The sequence below is a fragment of the Eriocheir sinensis genome, chromosome 19 (genome assembly GCF_024679095.1).
Source record: "Eriocheir sinensis breed Jianghai 21 chromosome 19, ASM2467909v1, whole genome shotgun sequence".
Taxonomy (NCBI): Eukaryota; Metazoa; Arthropoda; class Malacostraca; order Decapoda; family Varunidae; genus Eriocheir; species Eriocheir sinensis.
The window spans coordinates 4,808,085-4,831,430 of record NC_066527.1 but is presented as its reverse complement, the minus strand read 5'-3'; the positions used below and the strand labels follow the sequence as shown (position 1 = coordinate 4,831,430).

Sequence of the window (23,346 nt, the reverse complement as noted above, 5' to 3'; positions counted from 1 at the left end):
ATTTTCAAAGCTTATGTAAAGAGAACAAAGACTTGCGAGGCTCAAAACCTTAACAGCAAAGCACATGGAAACACTTATGCTACCACACAATATCTGGCATCACCTCCACACATAAACACACACACACACACACATATACATAAACACACAAGCAAACACATGTATTGAGCTCTGAAATGCCACAACATACGCTTATCCCATTCTTGTGACCCCTAATACTACACAGTCAACAGGCATCGTCATATCTGTTCACTGTGACCCTCTTACTGTTGTGCCTACAGGTAAGACAACTCAAATCCTTATAGCTACTTCACGGTTATTGCAGTGAAACATGTATGGCAGTAGGTATTGCTTAGATTGTGTTGAGTATAAGGTCTTCCCAGCAGTGTGTTGTGGTCATATGATTCCTCGTATGTGTAGCTCTTAAGCCATCTTCTTTGTCCCTAAAAACTCACTCCCCCTTGTATAACAGCTCGGAAAAGAGAGGTCATGGGTGGTGTACGATATCTTTGTGTTGAGTATAAGGTCTTCCCAGCAGTGTGTTGTGGCCTTATGATTCCTCGTATGTGTAGCTCTTAAACCATCTTCCTTGTCCCTAAAAATTCACTCCTCCTTGTATAGTAGCTCGGAAAAGAGAGGTCATGGGAGGTGTACGATATCTTTGTGTTGAGTATATGATCTCCCCAGCAGTGTGTTGTGGCCTTATGATTCCTCGTATGTGTAGCTCTTAAGCCATCTTCTTTGTCCCTAAAAACTCCCTCCCTCTTGTATAGTAGCTAGGAAAGAGAGGTCATGGGTGGTGTACGATATCTTTGTGTTGAGTATAAGGTCTTCCCAGTAGTGTGTTGTGGTCATATGATTCCTCGTATGTGTAGCTCTTAAGCCATCTTCTTTGTCCCTAAAAACTCCCTCCCTCTTGTATAGTAGCTCGGAAAGAGAGGTCATGGGTGGTGTACGATATCTTTGTGTTGAGTATATGATCTTCCCAGCAGTGTGTTGTGGCCTTATGATTCCTCGTATGTGTAGCTCTTAAACCATCTTCTTTGTCCCTAAAAACTCACTTCCCCTTGTATAGTAGCTCGGAAAAGGGAGGTCATGGGTGGTGTACGATATCTTTGTGTTGAGTATATGATCTTCCCAGCAGTGTGTTGTGGCCTTATGATTTCTCGTATGTGTAGCTCTTAAGCCATCTTCTTTGTCCCTAAAAATTCACTCCTCCTTGTATAGTATCTCGGAAACAGAGGTCATGGCTGGTGTACGATATCTTTGTGTTGAGTATATGATCTTCCCAGTAGTGTGTTGTGGCCTCATGATTCCTCGTATGTGTAGCTCTTAAACCATCTTCTTTGTCCCTAAAAACTCCCTCCCTCTTGTATAGTAGCTCGGGAAACAGAGGTCATGGGTGGTGTACGATATCTTGGTATTCTCAAGACACTTCCGCCTCTCACATCAATTATTTCCAAAGGCCGAAATGGAGATTGATCAGGTCCTCGTAAGTGTTATTTCACATTTATGGTACAGAAGAAGGATCAAACTACCACCAGGGTCATAAAACTACACACTCACCACCTAACTGCAAGCCTTTATATATAGTAGTGACAAGAAATGTGTGCCGTCTCCCATCTGCTATTTAGTTTATATTTGTGAAGATGTGACAGCAAAGTGAATGCTAGTCTATTGCGATACAGTACTGAGGTGTGTTGGGTATATTGTTGAACTCTACTCGCTTACCTCTATCAACTGTCCCTTTACCCTAGACTTCCCACTTCCCTAGTACGAGTTTGGAAGCAGAGGTGCGTTGCTAGTCTATTGCGATCTGGTATGTACTGAGGTGTGTTGTGTGTTGTTAACCTCTATTTGCTTCCCTCGTATCAACTGTCCCTTTATGCTAGACTTCCCACTTCCCTAGTACGAGTTTGGAAGCAGAGGTGCGTTATGTATATTGTTTGACTAGTATACTTGCTTACCTCTGTCAATTGTCCCTACCTTGAATCTCCTAATGCCCTGATACACAAGCCTTGAAGTAGAGGTGCATTGTGTACATTGTTCAACTCTACTTGCTTCCCTCTATCAACCGTCCCTACCTTGAGCCTCCTAATGCCCTGATACAATAGCCTTGAAGTAGTGGTGATGGGTTATGCCTCTTCCCACCCTCTCCATTCCCTAAATATCCCACTTCTCCAACATGCAAGCTTAATCCCACTGACCTGCACCCTACAGTTTCAATGGTAGGCTTGGAAATAGAGGCAGTGATTTTTTTGGTGATAACTCTAACCTTCATCAACTGCTCCTACCCCTAAGTTCCTGTTGTCTCAGTAAACAAATTTGTGAGTATGGGTGATAGGGGACAAGCAAAACCATTTCCCGTCCTTCTTCCTGCTGTCCCAATCCTAACACCCAACACCCCACTGAATATTGAGGACTCCCCGTATTCCTTCCCATCCTTCTCTTTCCTGCTGTCCTAATCCTAACACCCAACATCCCACTGAATATTGAGGACTCCCCGTATTCCTTCACATCCTTCTCTTTCCTGCTGTCCTAATCCTAACACCCAATATCCCACTCAGTAATGTAGGATCCCCTTAATGCATTACCTACACCCAAGTGCTTTTCGCCTTTCTCCAAGTGACCTCATGTGTTGTGTTGTGTTTGTGTTGCCTCAGTTTGATGTTCGTTTTTCCTGGAGATGTGTTTGTGTGTTTCCTGAAGTTAATACAGTAGACGTTTCTTATAGTGCATGCTGGCTTTTTTCTTTTGTGAGTTAATGATTACTCTCTCTCTCTCTCTCTCTCTCTCTCTCTCTCTCTCATCACACTATCAAACACTTAACAGCCTCTGCAAAAAAAAGAAAAAAGTCAAACTGGATATTCAACAAAGGCACTTCATACACAGCCCAAACACACACACACACACACACACACACACAAAGAACAGCAGCGTAGATCTAGTAACATTCATTTCAAAGTAAGAAGGAGAGGTTAGGTTAGGTTCCGTTAGGTTAGGTTAGGTTAGGTTAGGTTAGGGAGGTGCCGTTGCCTAGTCTGCAGACCCAGCATTGATAGCCGCTAGAGCAGACCCATACGCAGCGTCGCCCCGAGAGTCGAGGGAAACGGGCAACTCGTATGCAATCTCCAGCTCCTTCAGAAGTATAGGGTTGCGGGCGAGGGCTGAGCCGCCTCCGATGATACTTGTGATGCCGTTTTCCTCAAGCATGGAACGTGGCATCATGCTGGAAGAGAGTTACGCTTGTTGGGGAGGTCCTGTGTATTTACCTACCTAGTTGTATTTACCTAGTTATAGTTTTACAGGGCCTGGGGTGTACGCTCGTGTGGTCCCGTCTCCGTATCTATATTTATCCAACTTTTCCTTAAAGCTTTGCACACTCCTCGCCGATACTACATCCTCACTTAGTCTGTTCCAAACCTCTTTATTTCTTTGCGGGAAGCTATATTTTTTTATGTCTCTCAAGTATCTTCCCTTCCTCAATTTTTTACTATGTCCTCTTGTGTTCCTGGTGGTAATTTCTTCTTTTAGTAGTAACTCTTTGTTATTTACTTCCATTCTGTGTGTGTGTGTTTGTGTGTGCGCCTATTTGTAGTGTGCCTAGTTGTACAGGGCAAACAGGAGCTGCTGGGAAGGGCACATTTCTACTTGATGAATAGCTACCTTATGAGCTGCTGGGAAGGGCACATTTCCACTTGATGAATAGCTAACTTACACTTACCACTTGCCTCATGGGGGGAGTGGCCGCCCGTCTTACCTGTGCATGTTGGTGATGACTCCCTTGCACAGCGCCCGCGTCACCTTGCCCAGGGACAGGTTGCCGAGGTCAGCGTTGGCCACCGAGGCGGTCTGCAGCGGGTTGTGGCGCTCACCAAACAGGGTCGGTTCAACCATCAGACTTGACTCACTCGCTGCGTCCGCCCCAAGCTCAAGGATTCGCTGCCATATCTTTGCTGTGGAGGAAGGAAGGGTTGGTTAGATTTTTTTTTTTTTTTTTTCACTGCAATGGAGGCAGCTCAAAGGCATTAAACAAAACCAACAGAAAAAAAAAAAAAAAAAAAAAAAAAAAAAAAGCCTGTCAGACACCGCTCCAGCAAAATAAAATAGAATGCAAGTCCTAAAGAGGTGTTTTGGGTGGAGAGGCGTCTAGAAAGAGTTCAAGTCGTAGGCAGGAGGAAATACAGATGAAGGAAGGCATTGTCAAGACTCTATGATCAACACTTTTATATAAGGACACACTATATATTAAGCAGTCATTACACCTCTGCTTAACTTAGAAAACAAACCCTAAATACGCCAGTTCAGCAACCACCAACAAGACCCAACCTTAGCCAGCATCTTGCACCTTAAACTGGAGATGATGCTTGGCTTGCTTGTGGACCGGCCAATAATATACACGTAACGGGGAAGTGAACGAGTCTTTTTTACAGTCAGCGAGTTGTAAAACGAAGCCTTCTCCAATAATGTGTTTTTTTCACTCACAAAGAGGCAGCAATGGTGTTAATGTACAGCATGACCTATTCAGTCCCTCTATCTACTTACAGAGGATATAGTCACACACTTTTAATCATCATCATCATCATCATCATCATCGTTTAACATCCATTTATTCCCTATGGTGGGGTTGGATGGGGTATGAGCCTCCTCCACTGTTGCCGGTCACAGCCATTTCTTCCATGATGTTCAGCCTCATATCTTCCTCCACCACCCTTCTCCACGTCTTCCTTGGCCTTCCTGGTGGTCTTCTGCCCTCTGCTCTACATACATATTACTTTGCATTCATTTTCCCACTTACAACTTTTCTCATTCTAATACTTCTCTAAGAATTCCCAGTCCCTCTACCGACCTACAGAGGGATATCATCACATCCTTTTACTCTATATACATAATACTACTTTGTTTTCATACCTCTTACAAATTTTCTCATTCTAATACTTCTCTAAGAATTCCCAGTCCCTCTACCAACCTACAGAGGCATATCATATCCCTTTAATCTACATACATGCTACTACTTTGTTTTCATATTTCCTCTTACAAATTTTATCATTCTAATACTTCTCTGAGAATTCCCAGTCCCTCTACCGACCTACAGAGGCATATCATATCCCTTTAATCTACATACATGCTACTACTTTGTTTTCATACCTCTTACAAATTTTCTCATTCTAATACTTCTCTAAGAATTCCCAATCCCTCTATCTACCTACAGAGGGATATCGACACCACCGTTGCCAGATTGTCGTACTCAGAGCATAGTATTTACCAGTTTCTGACGCCTAACTATTGCCAAGAAACGTCGGGATCTAACTCTTTTAACGATAACTATAAATGAGTTTCGTTATTGGAGCCCAGAAGACAGTTTGGGGGTAGGAAATCGGGAAATATAATTGGCTGAGTACGACTATCTGGCATCATTGATCGACACACCTTTTTACTCTATATACTACTCCTGTGTATTCATATTCCCTCTTACAAATTTTCTCTCTCTAATACGTCTCTGAAAATCCCCAAAGAAAGGAAGACAAAGGCTCAGGAGGATAAAAAACAGAGAACGTTAGGACACAACAGATTGAGGTGAAGCATGTGAGTGAAAACCCAAGACCAAGACTCACACTGAGGGACCGAGGAGCCGAGGTCAAGACTCCACTGCTGCAGCATCCTGACGAAGGCGGCCAAAGCGTTCCCACCGTTGAGCGAGGCGGCGACGGCGAGGTAGGAGCGGAAGAACGGGAAGTACTCAATGGGCGAGGGGGTGCTGGGCGGGTGGTGGGCAGGCTTGAAGTCCTGGAAGTGAACCAATGAGAGAGGGTTAGGATGGGGAATGGGGAGGTGGGTGATTGATTGATTATTTGAGTGTTCATCTTGGCGCCGCAATGAGATGGGTGATGGGTTGGGAGAGGAGTTGAGGGGTGAAATGGGAGTGGCAAAGTGGGAAGAAAGGATAAAGATGGAGAGAATGGACAAAGAGGGGGAGAGAAAACAGAGAGGGAGAAATAATAAACAAAGTGGAGGGTTGTAGTGGGGGGAGTAAGAGTTTAACCCGGTAGCAGCGACGGACCAAATTTGTGGCTTTACCGTGTACCAGAGACGGGCCAAATTTGTGGCTTTACCGTGTACCAGAGACGGGCCAAATTTGTGGCTTTACCGTGTACCAGCAACGGGCCAAATTTGTGGCTTTACTGTGTACCAGCAACGGGCCAAATTTGTGGCTTTACCGTGTACCAGCAACGGGTCAAATTTGTGGCTTTACCGTGTACCAGAGACGGGCCAAATTTGTGGCTTTACCGTGTACCAGCGATGAACCAAATTTTTGCCATCAGGTATATAAACCCCCCAAAATAGATGATTGATAAACTGATCGCAAATGCGTTGATATATATTATGAAATGGTTTGCGTGAGTGATGATTTTTTCTAATTTTTCTCGCTTACAGGGGCCTTTAAGAAACATGATCCCTGCAGCTACCGGGTTAAAAGTGGGAGAGAGGGTGGGAAGTGGGAGAATCTTTAATTAGGAATGAAGAGAGAAAAGGAAAGGAAGAGGGAAGAAAAAGGTAGGAAAGGTAAGGCGAGAAATGCAGTAAAAAAAAAAAAAAAAAAAAAAAAAGAGGATTGACTCTGTACAATAGCACTGACTGGCTGTATGATATATTTTTACCGAATTTCGCAATGTTGATTCTAAGAGCATAAGTACAACACACCCACACAAACACACACACGCACCTGAGGCATCTTGAAGCACATCTGGGCCGAGGTGGAGATGTTGATGATAGCCTGTGTGTTCTCGGAGAGCAGAGGGAGCACTGAGCACTGCAGATCACCTACAGCCCGGGACGGAGATGGAAGAAAGGTAACACAAACATTCTCACATTCACAGGTAAGCTAATACTTTTTTCTTTTTTTACTCTTTTTTTTACAGCAAGGGAGGGAGGCAGCTCAAGGGCAAAAAACATAAGCAGCAACAAATATCCCTACTAGATGGTGCCGTCAATCCCACCAACACCTGTTATTATGCAGTCCCAGGCCATGTTAATTTGAGGTGTAAAATCAGATTGTAGGGAGTATTGACATTGTTTATCTAATTTTCAAAGGATGAGAGACAGAGAGGAAGATGAATAACATAGTGTCAAATTTTCTGTATTAATTTTCATAACATCACCAGACATAATTTAGCATCCATTCTCTCTCCATCTTTATCCATTTTTATCTTTCTCTCTTCATTTTTGTCATCTTCCCATTTCATTGTTTCCTTTTCACTCAAACCCAAACCCTTCACTCATCTTATTTAACCTTCTATCTTCATTGTGTCTCTGATGTTAGAGTAAAATATTTAAGTTATTTATTCACTATACATTATATTTTCCAAGCTTAGTGTCCTTCCCTGTACATTATATTCCTCAAGTTTAGTGTCTTTTCCCTTACATTATATTCTTCAAGCTTACTGCCCTTCCCCCTTACTTTATATTTTTCAAGCTTAGGGTCGTATTACTAAAGAGTTTGGCACCCAAGTTCACATATTTGACAAGGCTTTCATAGGTGTTAGGGTCATTTTCAGGGATAATTTTATGACCCTGGTGGTAGTTTGGCCCTTCCTCTGTGCCGTGAACCTGATAGAACACTTATAAGAACCCGATTGAGCCCCTTTTCGACCTTTAGAAATAACTGATGTGAGAATTGAAAGTGTTTTATAATACCGCCCTCAGTGTTCTTCCCCTTATGTCCTATTGAAATTTATGATGAGAACAGTTTCCCTTCCTCCTGACATTGCTTTTAACACTGGCACTCACCTAAGGATGCCAGGACAGGGGTGCCAGCAGGGATGCCGTACCAGTGGGCCTTCAGCTTGCCCGCCTCCTGCCCTGAGTCCACCACACTCGGCAGGAAGTCCAAGGGCAGCCCGGCACTCTCCAGCATCTCTGTGTTCCACTCCTGTTGAGGGGACGGAGGCACTCACGAAGGGAGGAATTACAGCATATTACATCATGTTACTTTTAATTCACGCAAAAAGAAGTCAGATTTGACCTCAACGCCGTAGTTAGTGAGGGTTGAGGGGTAAAGGGGGAATGAGGACTTAGGAGATGAGTTAGCTGGCAGTGACTATAGTACTTTTTTCTTAGGATATAGGAGACACCAAGGGTATAACATGTATGCACGCACCCATGCACGAATTAACGCACATGCACACACACATATACAAACACACACACACCTTGGTCTCAGTGTTGAGGAACCCCCAGGAGGCAGCGTTTTGTAATGACATAACAGGGTGGTCAAGGTCACACAGCATGCACACAAAGAAGTCGTGGATGGTCCCGGCTCGGTTGAACCTTCACATGGAAGAAAAAATAACAATGAATAGAACTACTACTACTGATACTACTACTACTAATAATAATAATAATACTGATACCAGGAACATAATAACAAAAATAAGAATAATCAGTGACTCCAGCACCTGCAAAAGAAAGTTAGGAAATGATGTAGTTATAAGGAGATAAGACTAGTCCACAGGGCATGAAGTCTGTGACAAGATAGAGAGAATGGACAAAGAGGGATAATAGACAAAGATAAGAGAGTAAACAAAAATGGAAGAATGAACAAAAAATGGAGAGGCTGGACAAAAAGGGAGAGCATGGGCAGAGAGAGAGAGAGAGAGAGAGAGAGAGAGAGAGAGAGAGAGAGAGAGAGAGATGAACAAAGACAAAAAAAGAATGGACTCACTCAAAACAACACCCTGAAGCTCTAGATGGAGGGGCAGCAAGACACTAACCTGGTGAGCTTTTCGGGTTTGTGTTTTGAGAACCAGAGCAGCGTGGGGCAGCCGTAGCCCGAGGAGATGGCGATGTGGGACTCCGGCACCGGCAGGGAGGAGAGGAAGTCCTGGGTGCAGCGGCTGTCCTGCCACGTGTACAGGTTGCTCACCTCATTGATGGCGAACCTGAGGACGCCAGGCACGGGTGAGGAACGATGTCATGCTTATCACTGTTGTTGGCTGAATGGACTTTTACTGTACTCAAATATTATTAACCCGGTAGCAGCAGGGATCATGTTTCTTAATGGTCCCCCCAAGCGAGAAAAATGAGAAAGAATCACCCCTCACACAAACCATTTCATAATATATATCAAAGCATTTGTGATCACATTATGTATCATATATTTAGGGGGGTTTATATCATGGCACAAATTTGGCCCATCGCTGTTACACGGTAAAGCCACAAATTTGGCCCGTTGCTGTTACACGGTAATGCCACAGATTTGCCCCGTTGCTGCGACCGGGTTAACCCCTTGAGTGCGGATTTCCTACAAGAAGACATCACCAAGCTACAGGAATGGAACAAAAAGTGGCTGCTACAGTTCAATGAAGAAAAATGTAAAGTTCCGCACCTTGGGAGGGGATATCCAGCATATACACCAATACCACATGGGAAACACTCCACTATCCACCACAGAGGCAGAGAAAGACCTGGGAGTATATGTTACCAGGCTGCCAGTGAAAGCCAAATCCGTGCCAATCACAGCGGACGGGTTAATTAAATGTGCATTGGGACCTTTCATGATGAACACTGTGGAGGCATAAAAGGTTGTGCTTATGACTGTGTTGGAGTGGTTACACGAGATTCTGATATAAGTTATGTAGTACCTACAAAAAAATAAGCTCTGTTTGTTGGTTTATTAAAGGAAACTCTTTTGATTGACCAATTCCTTTGTTAATAAAGCTTCAGCAGGGTTGAGTTTGCAGCTCTTAACCCCTTCAACACAAGGATGCGTATACTGCGTCCTTGAGTGCCCTGTACCAATCCGAGGACGCGCATACCGCGTCCTGGCGTGCTTTACCCAATATATATATAAGTTATTTTATCTCTATATTTATGCTTACATCTCAAAACCATCAATCAATTTATGTTTCTTCATGTGCACCATTTAATTCTGCATGTTTTCATTTATAATACATGATGATTATGTTGAGTTTATGGCTGAAAACTTGTTATATTCAATAGCGACATTTGAAATTTGGAGCGCACGGCGATCTTGGATACGGCACGGGGCGCTGTTTTGGCCCAGCCATAGTGAAGGTGTTAATCCTTGCCTTGAAGCAACTCCACTAACAAAAAATGTAATACAGCCTGAAGTCTTCATCACACAAACAAAGAGTTCAAACACTTGTCCAAGTGCCGGGGTTAGCAATCAAACTTAACAGCTTGTGACAGAAATGTGATGCTGATTAGTGTAGAGTTTTTTGTCTGGGGTTAGCGAGAATTCCAGAACAGGGGAATGTTAGCCAACCAGTGTTAGCCAACCCAGTGAGAAATAACATCTGATGAGTAAGCCTGTTAGTGTGCTGCCTCTGGCCTGGGCTTACTGAAGGGGCTGGCACACAGGCATGTTGGGCACACAGCTAGTAACCAACCCAGTGAGGAACAATACCTTCGCCAGCAAGCCCAGCACAGCCTGACCTCACGCTGATGGGGAAATTACCTCTGAAGCCAACACCAAGGAAAATTAAACACCACTGATGCTGCTTGACAGACCACTCCCACCAGGAGCCTTTGTTGCATAGTGAATATTAGCTGATATTAACATGAGTTTTAGTAAGATTAATTTACTGAAGACTATCCTGGGATCCTTATTAGCACCTCAAAGAAAGTTACTGTACATTAATCATTAAATGCCTCATTATTTCTGGCTAACTTTTATTACTGACAAGTGTTCTAGCTCCCTTGCCAAAAATACAGGGAAAAATTCACAGTGCACACCTTGAAAAATATGAAACTATGAAAAAAAATAATAAACTTGAACTATTTTAACAGCTGGACACATTTATTTGAAACGTCATTAGCTTCGGGACCGATACAAGACACCTTAAAAAGTAAAACTACGAAAATTTTTAATATATCTCGTTGGAAACTAAATTCTAAAAAGTAATTCTATAAAAAAGTAAATCCATTAAAAACAAACTAAAGAACAAAAATCCAAATATCCATTAAAAAAGTAAAAAAGTAAAAATTAAACAAAACGTGAATCCATGAAGCTCCTAAGAAAAAGTAAACCTACTGTAACACTATGAACTAAAATGAGTAAATCAACTTAAGCAGAGTAAATGGGCAAACTCCTTTCTATGTCATTAGCTTTGGGATGAACCACATTAGGGAAAGTATGAACATTAATTCGGTAGCAGCGGGGATCATGTTTCTTAAAGGCCCCTCTAAGCGAGAATAATGAGAAAAAATCATCACTCACGCAAGCCATTTCATAATATCTATCAATGCATTTGTGATCAGTTTATGTATCATCTATTTTGGGGGGCTTATATTATGGCAAAAATTTGGCCTATCGCTGCTACATGGTAAAGCCACAAATTTGGCCCATCGCTGCTACACGGTAAAGCCACAAATTTGGCCCGTCGCTGCTACATGGTAAAGCCACAAATTTGGCCCATCGCTGCTACATGGTAAAGCCACAAATTTGGCCCATCGCTGCTACATGGTAAAGCCACAAATTTGGCCCATCGCTGCTACATGGTAAAGCCACAAATTTGGCCCATCGCTGCTACACGGTAAAGCCACAAATTTGGCCTATCGCTGCTACATGGTAAAGCCACAAATTTGGCCCATCGCTGCTACATGGTAAAGCCACAAATTTGGCCCATCGCTGCTACATGGTAAAGCCACAAATTTGGCCCATCGCTGCTACACGGTAAAGCCACAAATTTGGCCCATCGCTGCTACACGGTAAAGCCACAAATTTGGCCCATCGCTGCTACACGGTAAAGCCACAAATTTGGCCCGTCGCTGCTACACGGTAAAGCCACAAATTTGCCCCGTCGCTGCTACCAGGTTAAACAAGAAGAAGAAGAAGAAGCAGAAGAAGAGATAAAACACCCACCTGTCCGTGTCTGGCTTCTGCTCCCACGCGGCGCCCTGCTTCCACAACATACAGCCGTGCATCTGGCCACACACGCCCACCCGCACCACCTTCCTCAGCATCTCCCGCGGCAGCCGAGAGACGCACATCTGAAGGGCTGACAGGATGCGGGGCACGTCCTGCTTGTTGCCCCCCGTCCCTGGTGGTGAGGGTGTGCACGAGTCATTATTATTGTTGTTATTATTATTTTAGAGTAAAGGAAGCAGCTCAAGGGAAAAATAAATACAAACAAAAAGCACTTGCAGGATTTTTTTTTTTTTTTTTACATTTTTTTTCAAGTTAGGTTTAGTGGTTTTATTTTTAAAGTTCCCACATTTTTCATTTGATTTGATTTTACAGTTTTTTTTTATCCTTTTAGTCAGTTAATCTTATAAAATTTAGCTTAGTTTTTTTTTTATAGTTTTTCAGCATATATTTTTTTTAGTTTTAGTAGATTAACTCTTTTTAGTTCTTTGTTTTTAGTGGTTTACTTTTTAAAATAGTTAGTGGGATTACTTTTTAAAATAGTTAGTGGGTTTACTTTTTAAAATAGTTAGTGGGTTTACTTTCTAAAATAGTTAGTGGGTTTACTTTTTAAAATAGTTAGTGGGTTTACTTTTTAAAATAGTTAGTGGGTTTACTTTTTAAAATAGTTAGTGGGTTTACTTTTTAAAATAGTTAGTGGGTTTACTTTTTAAAATAGTTAGTGGGTTTACTTTTTAAAATAGTTAGTGGGTTTACTTTTTAAAATAGTTAGTGGGTTTACTTTTGAACACAACTTTTCTAAGGGGTTGAATCAATTACACAACTAGGTGTATAAAGACACATAAGCACACACACTAACCTAACCTTACTTATCCCACACAGCCAAAGCCTCCACACTCACCCAGCTCACTCGGCACATCGGAGCAGGTGTCCTTCTTCTGGCTGGACACGACCTCCTTGGTGCTGACGTCCACCAGGCAGCACTTGACGGAGGTGGTGCCGATATCGATGCCCAACACACACTGACTGGAACTCATTCTACCCGCCCACCACAGCCACCATTAATGTTAGGATAAAGCTCATCTATCAACAGTGTTCTGCACATGACTTAATATTTATATGTAGAGTTAAGCATTAAACTCAGTGCTAGAGCAAGGCCATAATAGTGATTTCAAGCTGTTAAACATTTTAATTGATTATTTTTAGATAGTACTTTCAGCATTAGCACCAGGGAATGTTAACTATATACTTTACTTGAGCTCCACATTCATCCTATACAGCTGTTTTTAATATATTTATTCAACAAAATTAATGTTACTTTAATAGAAAACTCTCCACTGTTTAACCTGGTAGCAGCGACGGGCCAAATTTGTGCCATGATTTAAATCCCCCAAAACAGATGATGCATCAACTGATCACAAATGCTTCGATATATATTATGAAATGGTTTGTGTGAGTGATGATTTTTTCTCATTTTTCTTGCTTAGAGGGACCATTAAGAAACATGATCCCCGCTGCTACCGGGTTAAAACTGACCCTATTACGACCACCCATGCGATTAATAAAAAGAATAAGAAGTTGAGCATGAAAGTGAGCACAATCTGTTCATGGAAGTTAAAGAGGAAAAAGGAAAAACTATTGAGAGAATAACAATGATTGATAATACTTCTTCTCTGTCCTTTGTGAGTCTGGAAATTGATAGGAACATGGCAGTATGAACCACAGAAATAACAGAGTGAATGATTACATAACAACTGAGAACAAGTCACTATTGAAAGTATAGTAATAATAATGAAAAATTAATAATATGTAGTTGGTTAATAATAATGAAGTAATGATAAAGGAGTGATTAAATATATCACAGCTGAGAACAAGTCATCATTTAATGTCCAGTGATAATAATAGTAATAATAAAGGGGCTATTACACTGGGCAAATTTTCCGTGGATCTTCAGTCAAACCACGATTTCCGCTAGCGTGGTTCTCATTTGTTTCTTGTTATTGCTGCTGATGATGATGGTGAGTAATACCGTCGTCCTTCCGTGAAATCTACCGTAGCTTTGGAAGATCGTGGACACGTCAGAAAACCACGGAAATCTAAGAACCACGCCAGCGGAAATCGTGGTTTGACTGAAGATCCACGGAAAATTTGCCCAGTGTAATAGCCCCTTAAGTTAGTTATTAATAATGGAGTAACAATAATGGAGTCAATAAATATACCACAAATGAGAGTAAGTCCATCATGCCCAAAATAACACAAATAAATCATGCTCACTTTTAATGCTCAACCATGTATTAAGAAACCAATCAAGGCATTCAAAATCAATCTTCCACAAGCGCACTCATAATCAAAACCATGCAATGAAGCCAGACGTGAAGATAACCGCAAGATGCACACCCCACATCGATCCAAGTGCTGTGCTACGAGGGACAGAAATGACACACACATGCATCACAGTCAGCACGGAGCAGTAATGTCACACTTCACGGCAGCACACGCCACGAATCAGGCCAACAGAACAAGGGTAGTCATGAATCCTCAGGCCAACAGAACAAGGGTAGTCATGAATCCTCAGGCCAACGGAGCAAAGGCACATTCATCAACTTCTTTCCACCATTCCAGTTACAACTCATACCAGAAAGAAAACTAAAACCATCAAACTTATAGCAGGAAAATAAAATGACTCTGAATAATTGGTCTGATGTATAACAATAAACTAGCCCAAATGAAAGTAAAGGTTCATAAATAAAAATTCTCGTGATTAATAATAAAATAAAGTCTCCAGATTTATGCAAAAAGGGAATAAAAATGTCCCAAAACACTAGTGAAGTTTTGAAAGAAACTTGCAGATTAAGGCCCCTTTCACACTTGCGGGCGAGGCCCGCATCCATGCTTATAAAGCAGACGCAGGCCTTCCCGCATATCCTTTCAGACGGCGCGGGTGAAAACTGCCCACCACCCGCACGAAGGTGGAAGGAGGCAGAAGACAGGAAAATGAAATGAAAGCCAAGGAAAGCAAGGTCATCTGGAGGAAAGGAGGGACAAAAATAGAGCTGGAGAAGGAAGGGAGATAAAGGAATAAAATTAATAAAATGAGAGACCAACAATTAAGATAGATGGCAAAGTAAAAAAAGAAAATGGGAAAAAAGGAGAGAATGGAGAGGGAAGATGAGGAAGTAAACACGAGGGAGAAGAGCATCAAAATTCTTCCCATAAATAAAGTTAAAAATAAAAAGTGAAACAGGAAAATGAATGCACAACAAATCACATTGAAATCAACCTGGATGCTGAAAGAGTTTTATTCGGAGAGATGTGTGGGCCGCAGGCATCGCCCGCGCCGTGTGAAAACACACATTGAACACTGTACCCTTTGCTGCTATGCACGGACGCGGGCCCGCAGATGACCCAAGGGGGGCCCGCGTTGAATTTCGCCCACACGCAGGTGACGTCCGCGGTGTGTGAAAGGTTCCATAGAAAACATCAATCATAAGTTGACGCGGATCCACGTTATAAGCATGGACGCAGGCCTTGCCCGCAAGTGTAAAAGGGGCCTAACATTTTCTTGTATGGCCAAAATTAAAGACTGGGAACACTTTACTTTGACAACACTGCAAAATTTCATACCTCAGCTGAATATTTTTGGGGTATATTAATTTCCGATATGAATAGTAATTAGAATGGTGGATATAGATGGTCAAACATACACTGGTGCCCAAATGCATAATGAGGGGAGACTCATATAAACAGAGTTGCTTCATCTCAGTTGTCCAATTATTACACAAGGTTCCATTTTTAACAGCTCAGTTAGTTAAGTGCCATTCCTGTATTTATCTACAGTGTTTAAATTTTAAGCTTGTATTATATTCACATCTTCAGCGAGTAAAGTGGAAGTGTAGAGTATCATTGCACTTCCATCTTTCTGTTCTTAGCCATTTATACGGATTCAAAGTAAAAACCTCAATATATTCTTTTTAGTATTTCTGAACTTCAAAGATCAAAGTCAAAATGCAGTTGTATGAATAGAGCTTAGGCTCATTAACATATCTGAAGGAACTGATATTTTGAGTATTTCAGTTTTGGAGTTTTCAGAGATCAAAGTCGAAATGTAATTGTATGAATAGAGCTTAAGTTATCTGAAGGAACCAAGATATTTTGATTATTTCAGTTTTGGAGTTTTCAGAGATCAAAGTCGAAATGTAATTGTATGAAAAGAGCTTAAGTTATCTGAAGGAACTAAGATATTTTGAGTATTTCAGTTTTGGAGTCTTCAAAGATCAAAGTTGAAATGTAGTTGTATGAATAGAGCTTAGGTTATCTGAAGGAACTAAGATATTTTGAGTATTTCAGTTTTGGAGTCTTTGATAAATTAGACTTGATAAACCTTGAAATTCTTCCTCTCTTACATATTCATCAAGTTTATTTAGTTTGCCAAGTCAGGTGTAACATAAGCTATCCTTCACTGACTACACAACTCAAAGGAACCGATTTTACAAAGAACCTAAAAGAAATAACTAAAATATAATAACTTCCCCTAATGTCATCACTTCATACAATTTGATGGATAAATAAAACAAAAAATAATTGAACTGATACCCAATATATGTGGCAGACAACATGACAGACAAACAAATGAACAACAATCAACAAGGAAAATGCGGTACATCAATCAGGCTTGTATCAAGGTTGCGTACTGATAAATACATGAACCAACAAAGGAAACAACACATTACAACATATCAAAGAGATCAAGTATACATGCACTGTTCTCTCTCTCTCTCTCTCTCTCTCTCTCTCTCTCTCTTTCTATTTTATTTTTAGAGACAGGATGATTTTGTGCACCATCTCCCTATTCAAACATCATAAAATTTAATATCCTCATTCTCTCTCTCTCTCTCTCTCTCTCTCTCTCTCATTTAAAAAACAAGCTCGACTGCCAATTCCTTCAACTTGATATTCACTAAAAGTAGAAGTGCAAAGTCTTGGTGACATGAAATTTAATATGATTTCACAAGGGTTTACGCTCACAGGGTTTGTGTGGGCTGAATATTTATGTAAATCTCTCTCTCTCTCTCTCTCTCTCTCTCTCTTAAACAACTCATTCCCTATCATGGTTGCAGTTACATACAAATAGTGCAACCTAACCACCCACCCACCCACTCGGATCATGTGAGGGTAGTGTGGGTGGCAGTGTGGGTGGGGTGGGTGTGGGGAGGTGGAGGGTTGGTGGTGGATGCATAGAGACGGAGCTCATGGCCAAGGTTAGTAGCCAGAGCATGCGCGAGCCAGCAATCATGAGGCTGTTGCCAGATTATCGTAATCAGAGCCGCTTATTTACTGGTTTCTGGCCCATAATGGTTGGCAAGAAGCACCAATAATTAACCATTTAAACAATAACCATATATGAAGGCAGTTTTGGGGTCGGATATCAGCAAACATAAGAGGCAGAGTACGACTATCTGGCAATGTTGTCATGAGGTGTGTGTAATGGGATCTTCATTGTTCTACGCAGAAAAGAAGACTAGATTAATTTTTATAAAGCATAGAAGACTAGATTCCTTATTTTTATACAGTTTTAGAGAATAGACAAGACAAGGAAGAAAGAATAAAGTAAAATAAACGGAACATGACATGCCTACAAATAAAGAAAACAGATGAAGATGAAAAGCAAGACATGATTAAGAATGAGATGGAGATTAAGGTCGCATGGGAGACTCGACAAAGGCAAAACAAGAAAAAAAGAAAGATAGGAACGAGACACAAAAACGAGGCAGGTTAGTTGCCAAAACATGCCAAAGCCGGAGAGAAATTGACAGTCAAGAGGAAGGGAATGGAAGTGAATAGTTGTTTCTTTTATTCAGTATGGGAGACTAGATTTGTTCATTTTAAGACTTAGGTTTTAGGAGATTAGTCATTATTTTTTAGGTTTTAGGAGATTAGTCATATTTTTTTTAGGTTTTAGGAGATGTCATTATTTTTTTTAGGTTTTAGGAGACTAGTCATACTTTTTTTAGGTTTTAGGAGACTAGTCATTATTTTTTAGGTTTTAGGAGACTAGTCATTATTTTTTTAGGTTTTAGGAGACTAGTCATTATTTTTTAGGTTTTAGGAGACTAGTCATTATTTTTTTAGGTTTTAGGATTAGTCATTATATTTTTTAGGTTTTAGGAGACTAGTCATACTTTTTTTAGGTTTTAGGAGATTAGTCATTATTTTTTAGGTTTTAGATCAGTCATTATTTTTTTTAAGTTTTAGATTAGTCATTATTTTTTAGGTTTTAGGAGACTAGTCATTATTTTTTAGGTTTTAGGAGACTAGTCATTATTTTTTTAGGTTTTAGGAGACTAGTCATTATTTTTTTAGGTTTTAGGAGATTAGTCATATTTTTTTAGGTTTTAGGAGATTAGTCATTATTTTTTAGGTTTTAGGAGATTAGTCATTATTTTTTTAGGTTTTAGGAGATTAGTCATTATTTTTTAGGTTTTAGATCAGTCATTATTTTTTAGGTTTTAGGAGATCAGTCATTATTTTTTTTAGGTTTTAGATTAGTCATTATTTTTTAGGTTTTAGGAGATTAGTCATTTTTTTAGGTTTTAGGAGATTAGTCATTATTTTTTAGGTTTTAGATTAGTCATTAATTTTTTAGGTTTTAGGAGATTAGTCATTAATTTTTTAGGTTTTAGGAGCTTAGTCATTATTTTTAGGTTTTAGGAGACTACTCATTATTTTTTTAGGTTTTAGGAGATTAGTCATTATTTTTTTAGGTTTTAGACTAGTCATTATTTTTAGGTTTTAGGAGACTAGTCATTATTTTTTTAGGTTTTAGACTAGTCATTATTTTTAGGTTTTAGGAGACTAGTCATTATTTTTAGGTTTTAGGAGACTAGTCATTATTTTTTTAGGTTTTAGACTAGTCATTATTTTTAGGTTTTAGGAGACTAGTCATTATTTTTTTAGGTTTTAGACTAGTCATTATTTTTAGGTTTTAGGAGACTAGTCATTATTTTTAGGTTTTAGGAGACTAGTCATTATTTTTTTAGGTTTTAGACTAGTCATTATTTTTAGGTTTTAGGAGACTAGTCATTATTTTTAGGTTTTAGGAGACTAGTCATTATTTTTTTAGGTTTTAGGAGACTAGTCATTATTTTTTTAGGTTTTAGACTAGTCATTATTTTTAGGTTTTAGGAGACAAGTCATTATTTTTTTAGGTTTTAGGAGACTAGTCATAATTTTTTTAGGTTTTAGGAGACTAGTCATTATTTTTAGGTTTTAGGAGACTAGTCATTATTTTTAGGTTTTAGATTAGTCATTATTTTTTAGGTTTTAGGAGACTAGTCATTATTTTTTAGGTTTTAGGAGACTAGTCACTATTTTTTAGGTTTTAGGAGACTAGTCATTATTTTTTAGGTTTTAGGAGATTAGTCATTATTTTTTAGGTTTTAGGAGACTAGTCATTATTTTTTAGGTTTTAGGAGATTAGTCATTATTTTTTTAGGTTTTAGGAGATTAGTCATTATTTTTTTAGGTTTTAGGAGATTAGTCATCATTTTTTAGGTTTTAGGAGATTAGTCATTATTTTTTTAGGTTTTAGGAGACTAGTCATTATTTTTTAGGTTTTAGGAGATTAGTCATAATTTTTTTAGGTTTTAGGAGATTAGCCATTATTTTTTAGGTTTTAGAAGATTAGTCATTATTTTTTAGATTTTAGGAGATTAGTCATAATTTTTTTAGGTTTTAGGAGACTAGGCATTATTTTTTTAGGTTTTAGGAGATTAGTCAATATTTTTTTCATTTTAAGATCTAGGTTTTAGGAGACTAGTCATTTTTTTTTTAGGTTTTAGGAGATTAGCCATTATTTTTTTGTTTTAAGATTTAGGTTTTAGGAGACTAGAGTCATTATTCTCATTCAGCATAAAAGACTAGATTCATTATTCTTATACAGTATAGACGACAGTAAAGACAAGGACAAAACAAGAAACAATGGAAAAAGTGAAACAAATGCAGGATGAGAAAGCTACGAATAAGCGACTGAAAATGAAGGAATGCGGCAGAGAATGTTTTCAAAAGGTATCACATCTATATATGCCTTAGCTAACAATTTGCCGTCTGCTTTCTGGATCATATAGGTGGAAAAAATGTGTGGAAAAAGCTATAAATAAGTTGCTTCACAGTCTGACTTTGAAGAAACACGAGTTCAGAGTGGGAGGAAGAAACATGTTGTGAATCGCTTGTGTAAGTATGCTGGGAATGGGAAATATCTGGGATGTTTTGAGAGAGCAGGAACCGTAACATGTGAAAACTGCATGACACCAGAACTGGAAACCATCTAAAACCAAGCCTAGGAAAGATTTAACAACTTTTCACCCAAGGACGAGCTTTTGAGAAATAATAATAAGACGGAGAGAAATACGCAGGCTGGTAGAACAGATAATCTTTTACACAGATGAAAGTAGAAGAGGGTTGAAAAAGATCTTCCGTCGTGAAATGTAATATAAAGAAGTTAGTTAATCTTCCTCGAGTCTCAATGCTTGGAAAAGGGGACCATATTATCCTCATTCTAAAAACTGGAAAAAGGGAGGATTCATAGAGGAAAGAGCAGGATTAATGGAGGAAAAGGCAGGATTAATGGAGGTAAGGGCAGGATTAATGGAGGAAAAGGAAGGATATTAGTAAGGAAAATCACAGCATGCTAAACCAAAGTGCACAAAAATCACATTCGCTAAAAAAGTGCCTCAAAAAATGGAGTAAAGCCACAAGATACTGATTATGGATGCAAGAAAAAATAAAAAGAAGGTAAGAAAGGAGAGAAAAAAAGGGGACAACATGAGCACAATAAGGACAACAAATAAAATGTATAAACGTCGTAGAATATCACGGCATTTTTAGAGGAGAAATAAAATAATAGGAGAGGGATGAATACAAGAGTCTCAGTGACACTACAGAGTAAAGGAAGAGAAGAAAAGAGAAGGATAAGGTGAACAAACAATTAGCATACAAGAAAAAAAGGGGAAATGAGAGTAAACAAACATGGAAGCTGGGTAAACAAAGGAGGGAGGGAGAAAACAAAGGAAGTAGGGGAAGAGAAGAAGAAAAAAAGGAAGAATAGTGGGCAAACAAGATACGTATAAGACAAGAAAAATAGGGAAAACAAGAGTAAACAAATATGCAAGATGGGTAAACAAAAGAGAGAGAGGAAGAGAAAAAATCATAACACTAAACAAGAAAAGGAAAAGAAGGAAAAAAGAAGGAAAACTGGATAAACAAGAAACACATAGGACAAGAAAATTAGGGAAAACAAGAGTAAACAAATATACAAGATGGGTAAACAAGAGAGAGGAAGAGAAAAAATCATAACACTAAACAAGAAAAGGAAAAGAAGAAAGAAAACTGGATAAACAAGAAAAACATAAGACAAGAAAATTAGGGAAAACAAGAGTAAACAAATATACAAGATGGGTAAACAAGAGAGAAAGAGGGAGAGAAAAAATATAACACTAAATAAGGAAAGGAAAAGAAGGAAAACTGGATAAACAAGAAAAACATAAGACGAGAAAATTAGGGAAAACAAGAGTAAACAAATATACAAGATGGGTAAACAAGAGAGAGGAAGAGAAAAAATCATAACACTAAACAAGAAAAGGAAAAGGAAAAAAAAAAAAAAAAACTGGATAAACAAGAAACACATAGGACAAGAAAATTAGGGAAAACAAGAGTAAACAAATATACAAGATGGGTAAACAGGAGAGAGAGAGAGGGAAAGAAAAAAATATTACACTAAATAAGGAAAGGAAAAGAAGGAAAAAATAAGGAAAACTGGATAAACAAGAAACACATAAGACAAGAAAATTAGGGAAAACAAGAGTAAACAAATATACAAGATGGGTAAACAAAAGAGAGAGAGGAAGAGAAAAAATCATAACACTAAACAAGAAAAGGAAAAGAAGGAAAAAAGAAAGAAAACTGGATAAACAAGAAAAACATAAGACAAGAAAATTAGGAAAAACAAGAGTAAACAAATATACAAGATGGGTAAACAGGAGAGAGAGAGAGAGAGAGGGAAAGAAAAAAAATATTACACTAAGGAAAGGAAAAAAGAAGGAAAACTGGATAAACAAGAAACACATAAGACAAGAAAATCAAGAGTAAACAAATATGCAAGATGGGTAAACAAGAGAGAGAGGGGGAAAGAAAAAAATATTACACTAAATAAGGAAAGGAAAAGAAGGAAAAAAGAAAGAAAACTGGATAAACAAGAAAAACATAAGACAAGAAAATTAGGGAAAACAAGAGTAAACAAATATACAAGATGGGTAAACAAAAGAGAGAGAGAGAGAGAGAGAGAGAGAGAGAGAGAGAGAGAGAGAGAGAGAGAGAGAGAGAGAGAGAGAGAGAGAGAGAGAGAGAGAGAGAGAGAGAGAGAGAGAGAGAGAGAGAGAGAGAGGAGGAAGAAAAAAAATAATAGTAATAGAGAAAGCAAAGTCCATAAACAAGAGAAAAAAATGAATAAGAGGAGTAAACAAATAAGCAAGGTGGGCAAACAAGGGAAGAAAAAATAACGAGTAAGAGAAAAGAAAGCAAGGGAATAGAAAAAAAAAAGTGGATAGATAAAATAACTCAGTAAAAAAAGAGAGAAAGAGAAAACATGAATAATTAGCATACAAAAAAGAAAGAAAACGAGAGTAAACAAACATGAAAGGTGGATAAACAAGGGAGAGAGGGAGAGGGAGGAAAAAACATGAGGAAGAGAGGGAAAAGAAGTAAAAAGAAGGAAAACTGGATAAACAAGAAACACATAAGACATAAAGGAGAGGGAGGGAGAAATAAAGCATAAGAAGGAAGAGAGGGGAAAGAAGTAAAAAGAAGGAAAACTGGATAAACAAGAAACACATAAGACATAAGGGAGAGAGAGAGAGAAATAAAACATAAGGTAGAAGAGAGGGGAAAGAAGTAAAAAGAAGGAAAACTGGATAAACAAGAAACACATAAGACATAAGGGAGAGAGAGAGAGAGAAATAAAACATAAGGAGGAAGAGAGGGGAAAGAAGTAAAAAGAAGGAAAACTGGATAAACAAGAAACACATAAGACATAAAGGAGAGAGAGAGGGAGAAATAAAACATAAGAAGGAAGAGAGGGGAAAGAAGTAAAAAGAAGGAAAACTGGATAAACAAGAAACATAAGACATAAGGGAGAGGGAGAGGGAGAGGGAGAAGAAGACACCGACGGCAAATATATGTGAAAGGTGGGGTAGCAGGACAAAAAATTAGATTACGAGAAAGTGAATATATTTTACGGATGAGGATATGAAATAGAAAGCATAAAAAATTAGCAAACATACACAGACACATAAAAATTAACAGGAGAAAGAAAAAAAAGGAAGACAAGGAAATTTAGAAGAAAGAAGGAGAAACAGAAGAAAAAGAAAGAGAAAGAAAACAGGCAGGATGGGTATAAGGGAAGAGAA

General features: G+C 39.0%; 1 protein-coding gene and 1 long non-coding RNA gene across 53 annotated transcripts in view; one reads left to right on the top strand and one right to left on the bottom strand.

The window, feature by feature from the left end:
- Positions 1 to 2,740: 2,740 nt before the first annotated feature.
- The window catches only part of LOC127000581 (sedoheptulokinase-like), a 31,870-nt gene continuing 11,264 nt past the window's right edge, over positions 2,741 to 23,346 (bottom strand). For all 3 annotated transcript variants that reach the window (XM_050864459.1, XM_050864460.1, XM_050864462.1), the window contains 9 exons: positions 12,789 to 12,925; positions 11,885 to 12,062; positions 8,772 to 8,939; positions 8,211 to 8,328; positions 7,789 to 7,930; positions 6,725 to 6,822; positions 5,616 to 5,787; positions 3,761 to 3,956; positions 2,741 to 3,229 (listed from right to left, as the gene is read on the bottom strand). In XM_050864459.1, the coding sequence (XP_050720416.1) occupies positions 3,037 to 3,229; positions 3,761 to 3,956; positions 5,616 to 5,787; positions 6,725 to 6,822; positions 7,789 to 7,930; positions 8,211 to 8,328; positions 8,772 to 8,939; positions 11,885 to 12,062; positions 12,789 to 12,925 (1,402 nt within the window). In that variant the 3' untranslated portion in view covers positions 2,741 to 3,036. The remainder of the gene's footprint in view (positions 3,230 to 3,760; positions 3,957 to 5,615; positions 5,788 to 6,724; positions 6,823 to 7,788; positions 7,931 to 8,210; positions 8,329 to 8,771; positions 8,940 to 11,884; positions 12,063 to 12,788; positions 12,926 to 23,346) is intronic.
- Positions 12,932 to 23,235, top strand: LOC127000582 (uncharacterized). 50 transcript variants are annotated; one of them, XR_007754313.1, is made up of 6 exons: positions 12,932 to 17,898; positions 18,391 to 18,421; positions 18,619 to 18,648; positions 18,978 to 19,037; positions 19,093 to 19,527; positions 19,616 to 23,235. It is a non-coding gene; the product is annotated as an uncharacterized LOC127000582 (long non-coding RNA). The 50 variants fall into 50 exon arrangements; XR_007754305.1 differs by lacking the exons at positions 18,391 to 18,421; positions 18,619 to 18,648 and adding exons at positions 18,076 to 18,104; positions 18,159 to 18,247; XR_007754298.1 differs by lacking the exons at positions 18,391 to 18,421; positions 18,619 to 18,648 and adding exons at positions 18,188 to 18,247; positions 18,895 to 18,924 and having other exon boundaries at positions 12,932 to 17,957.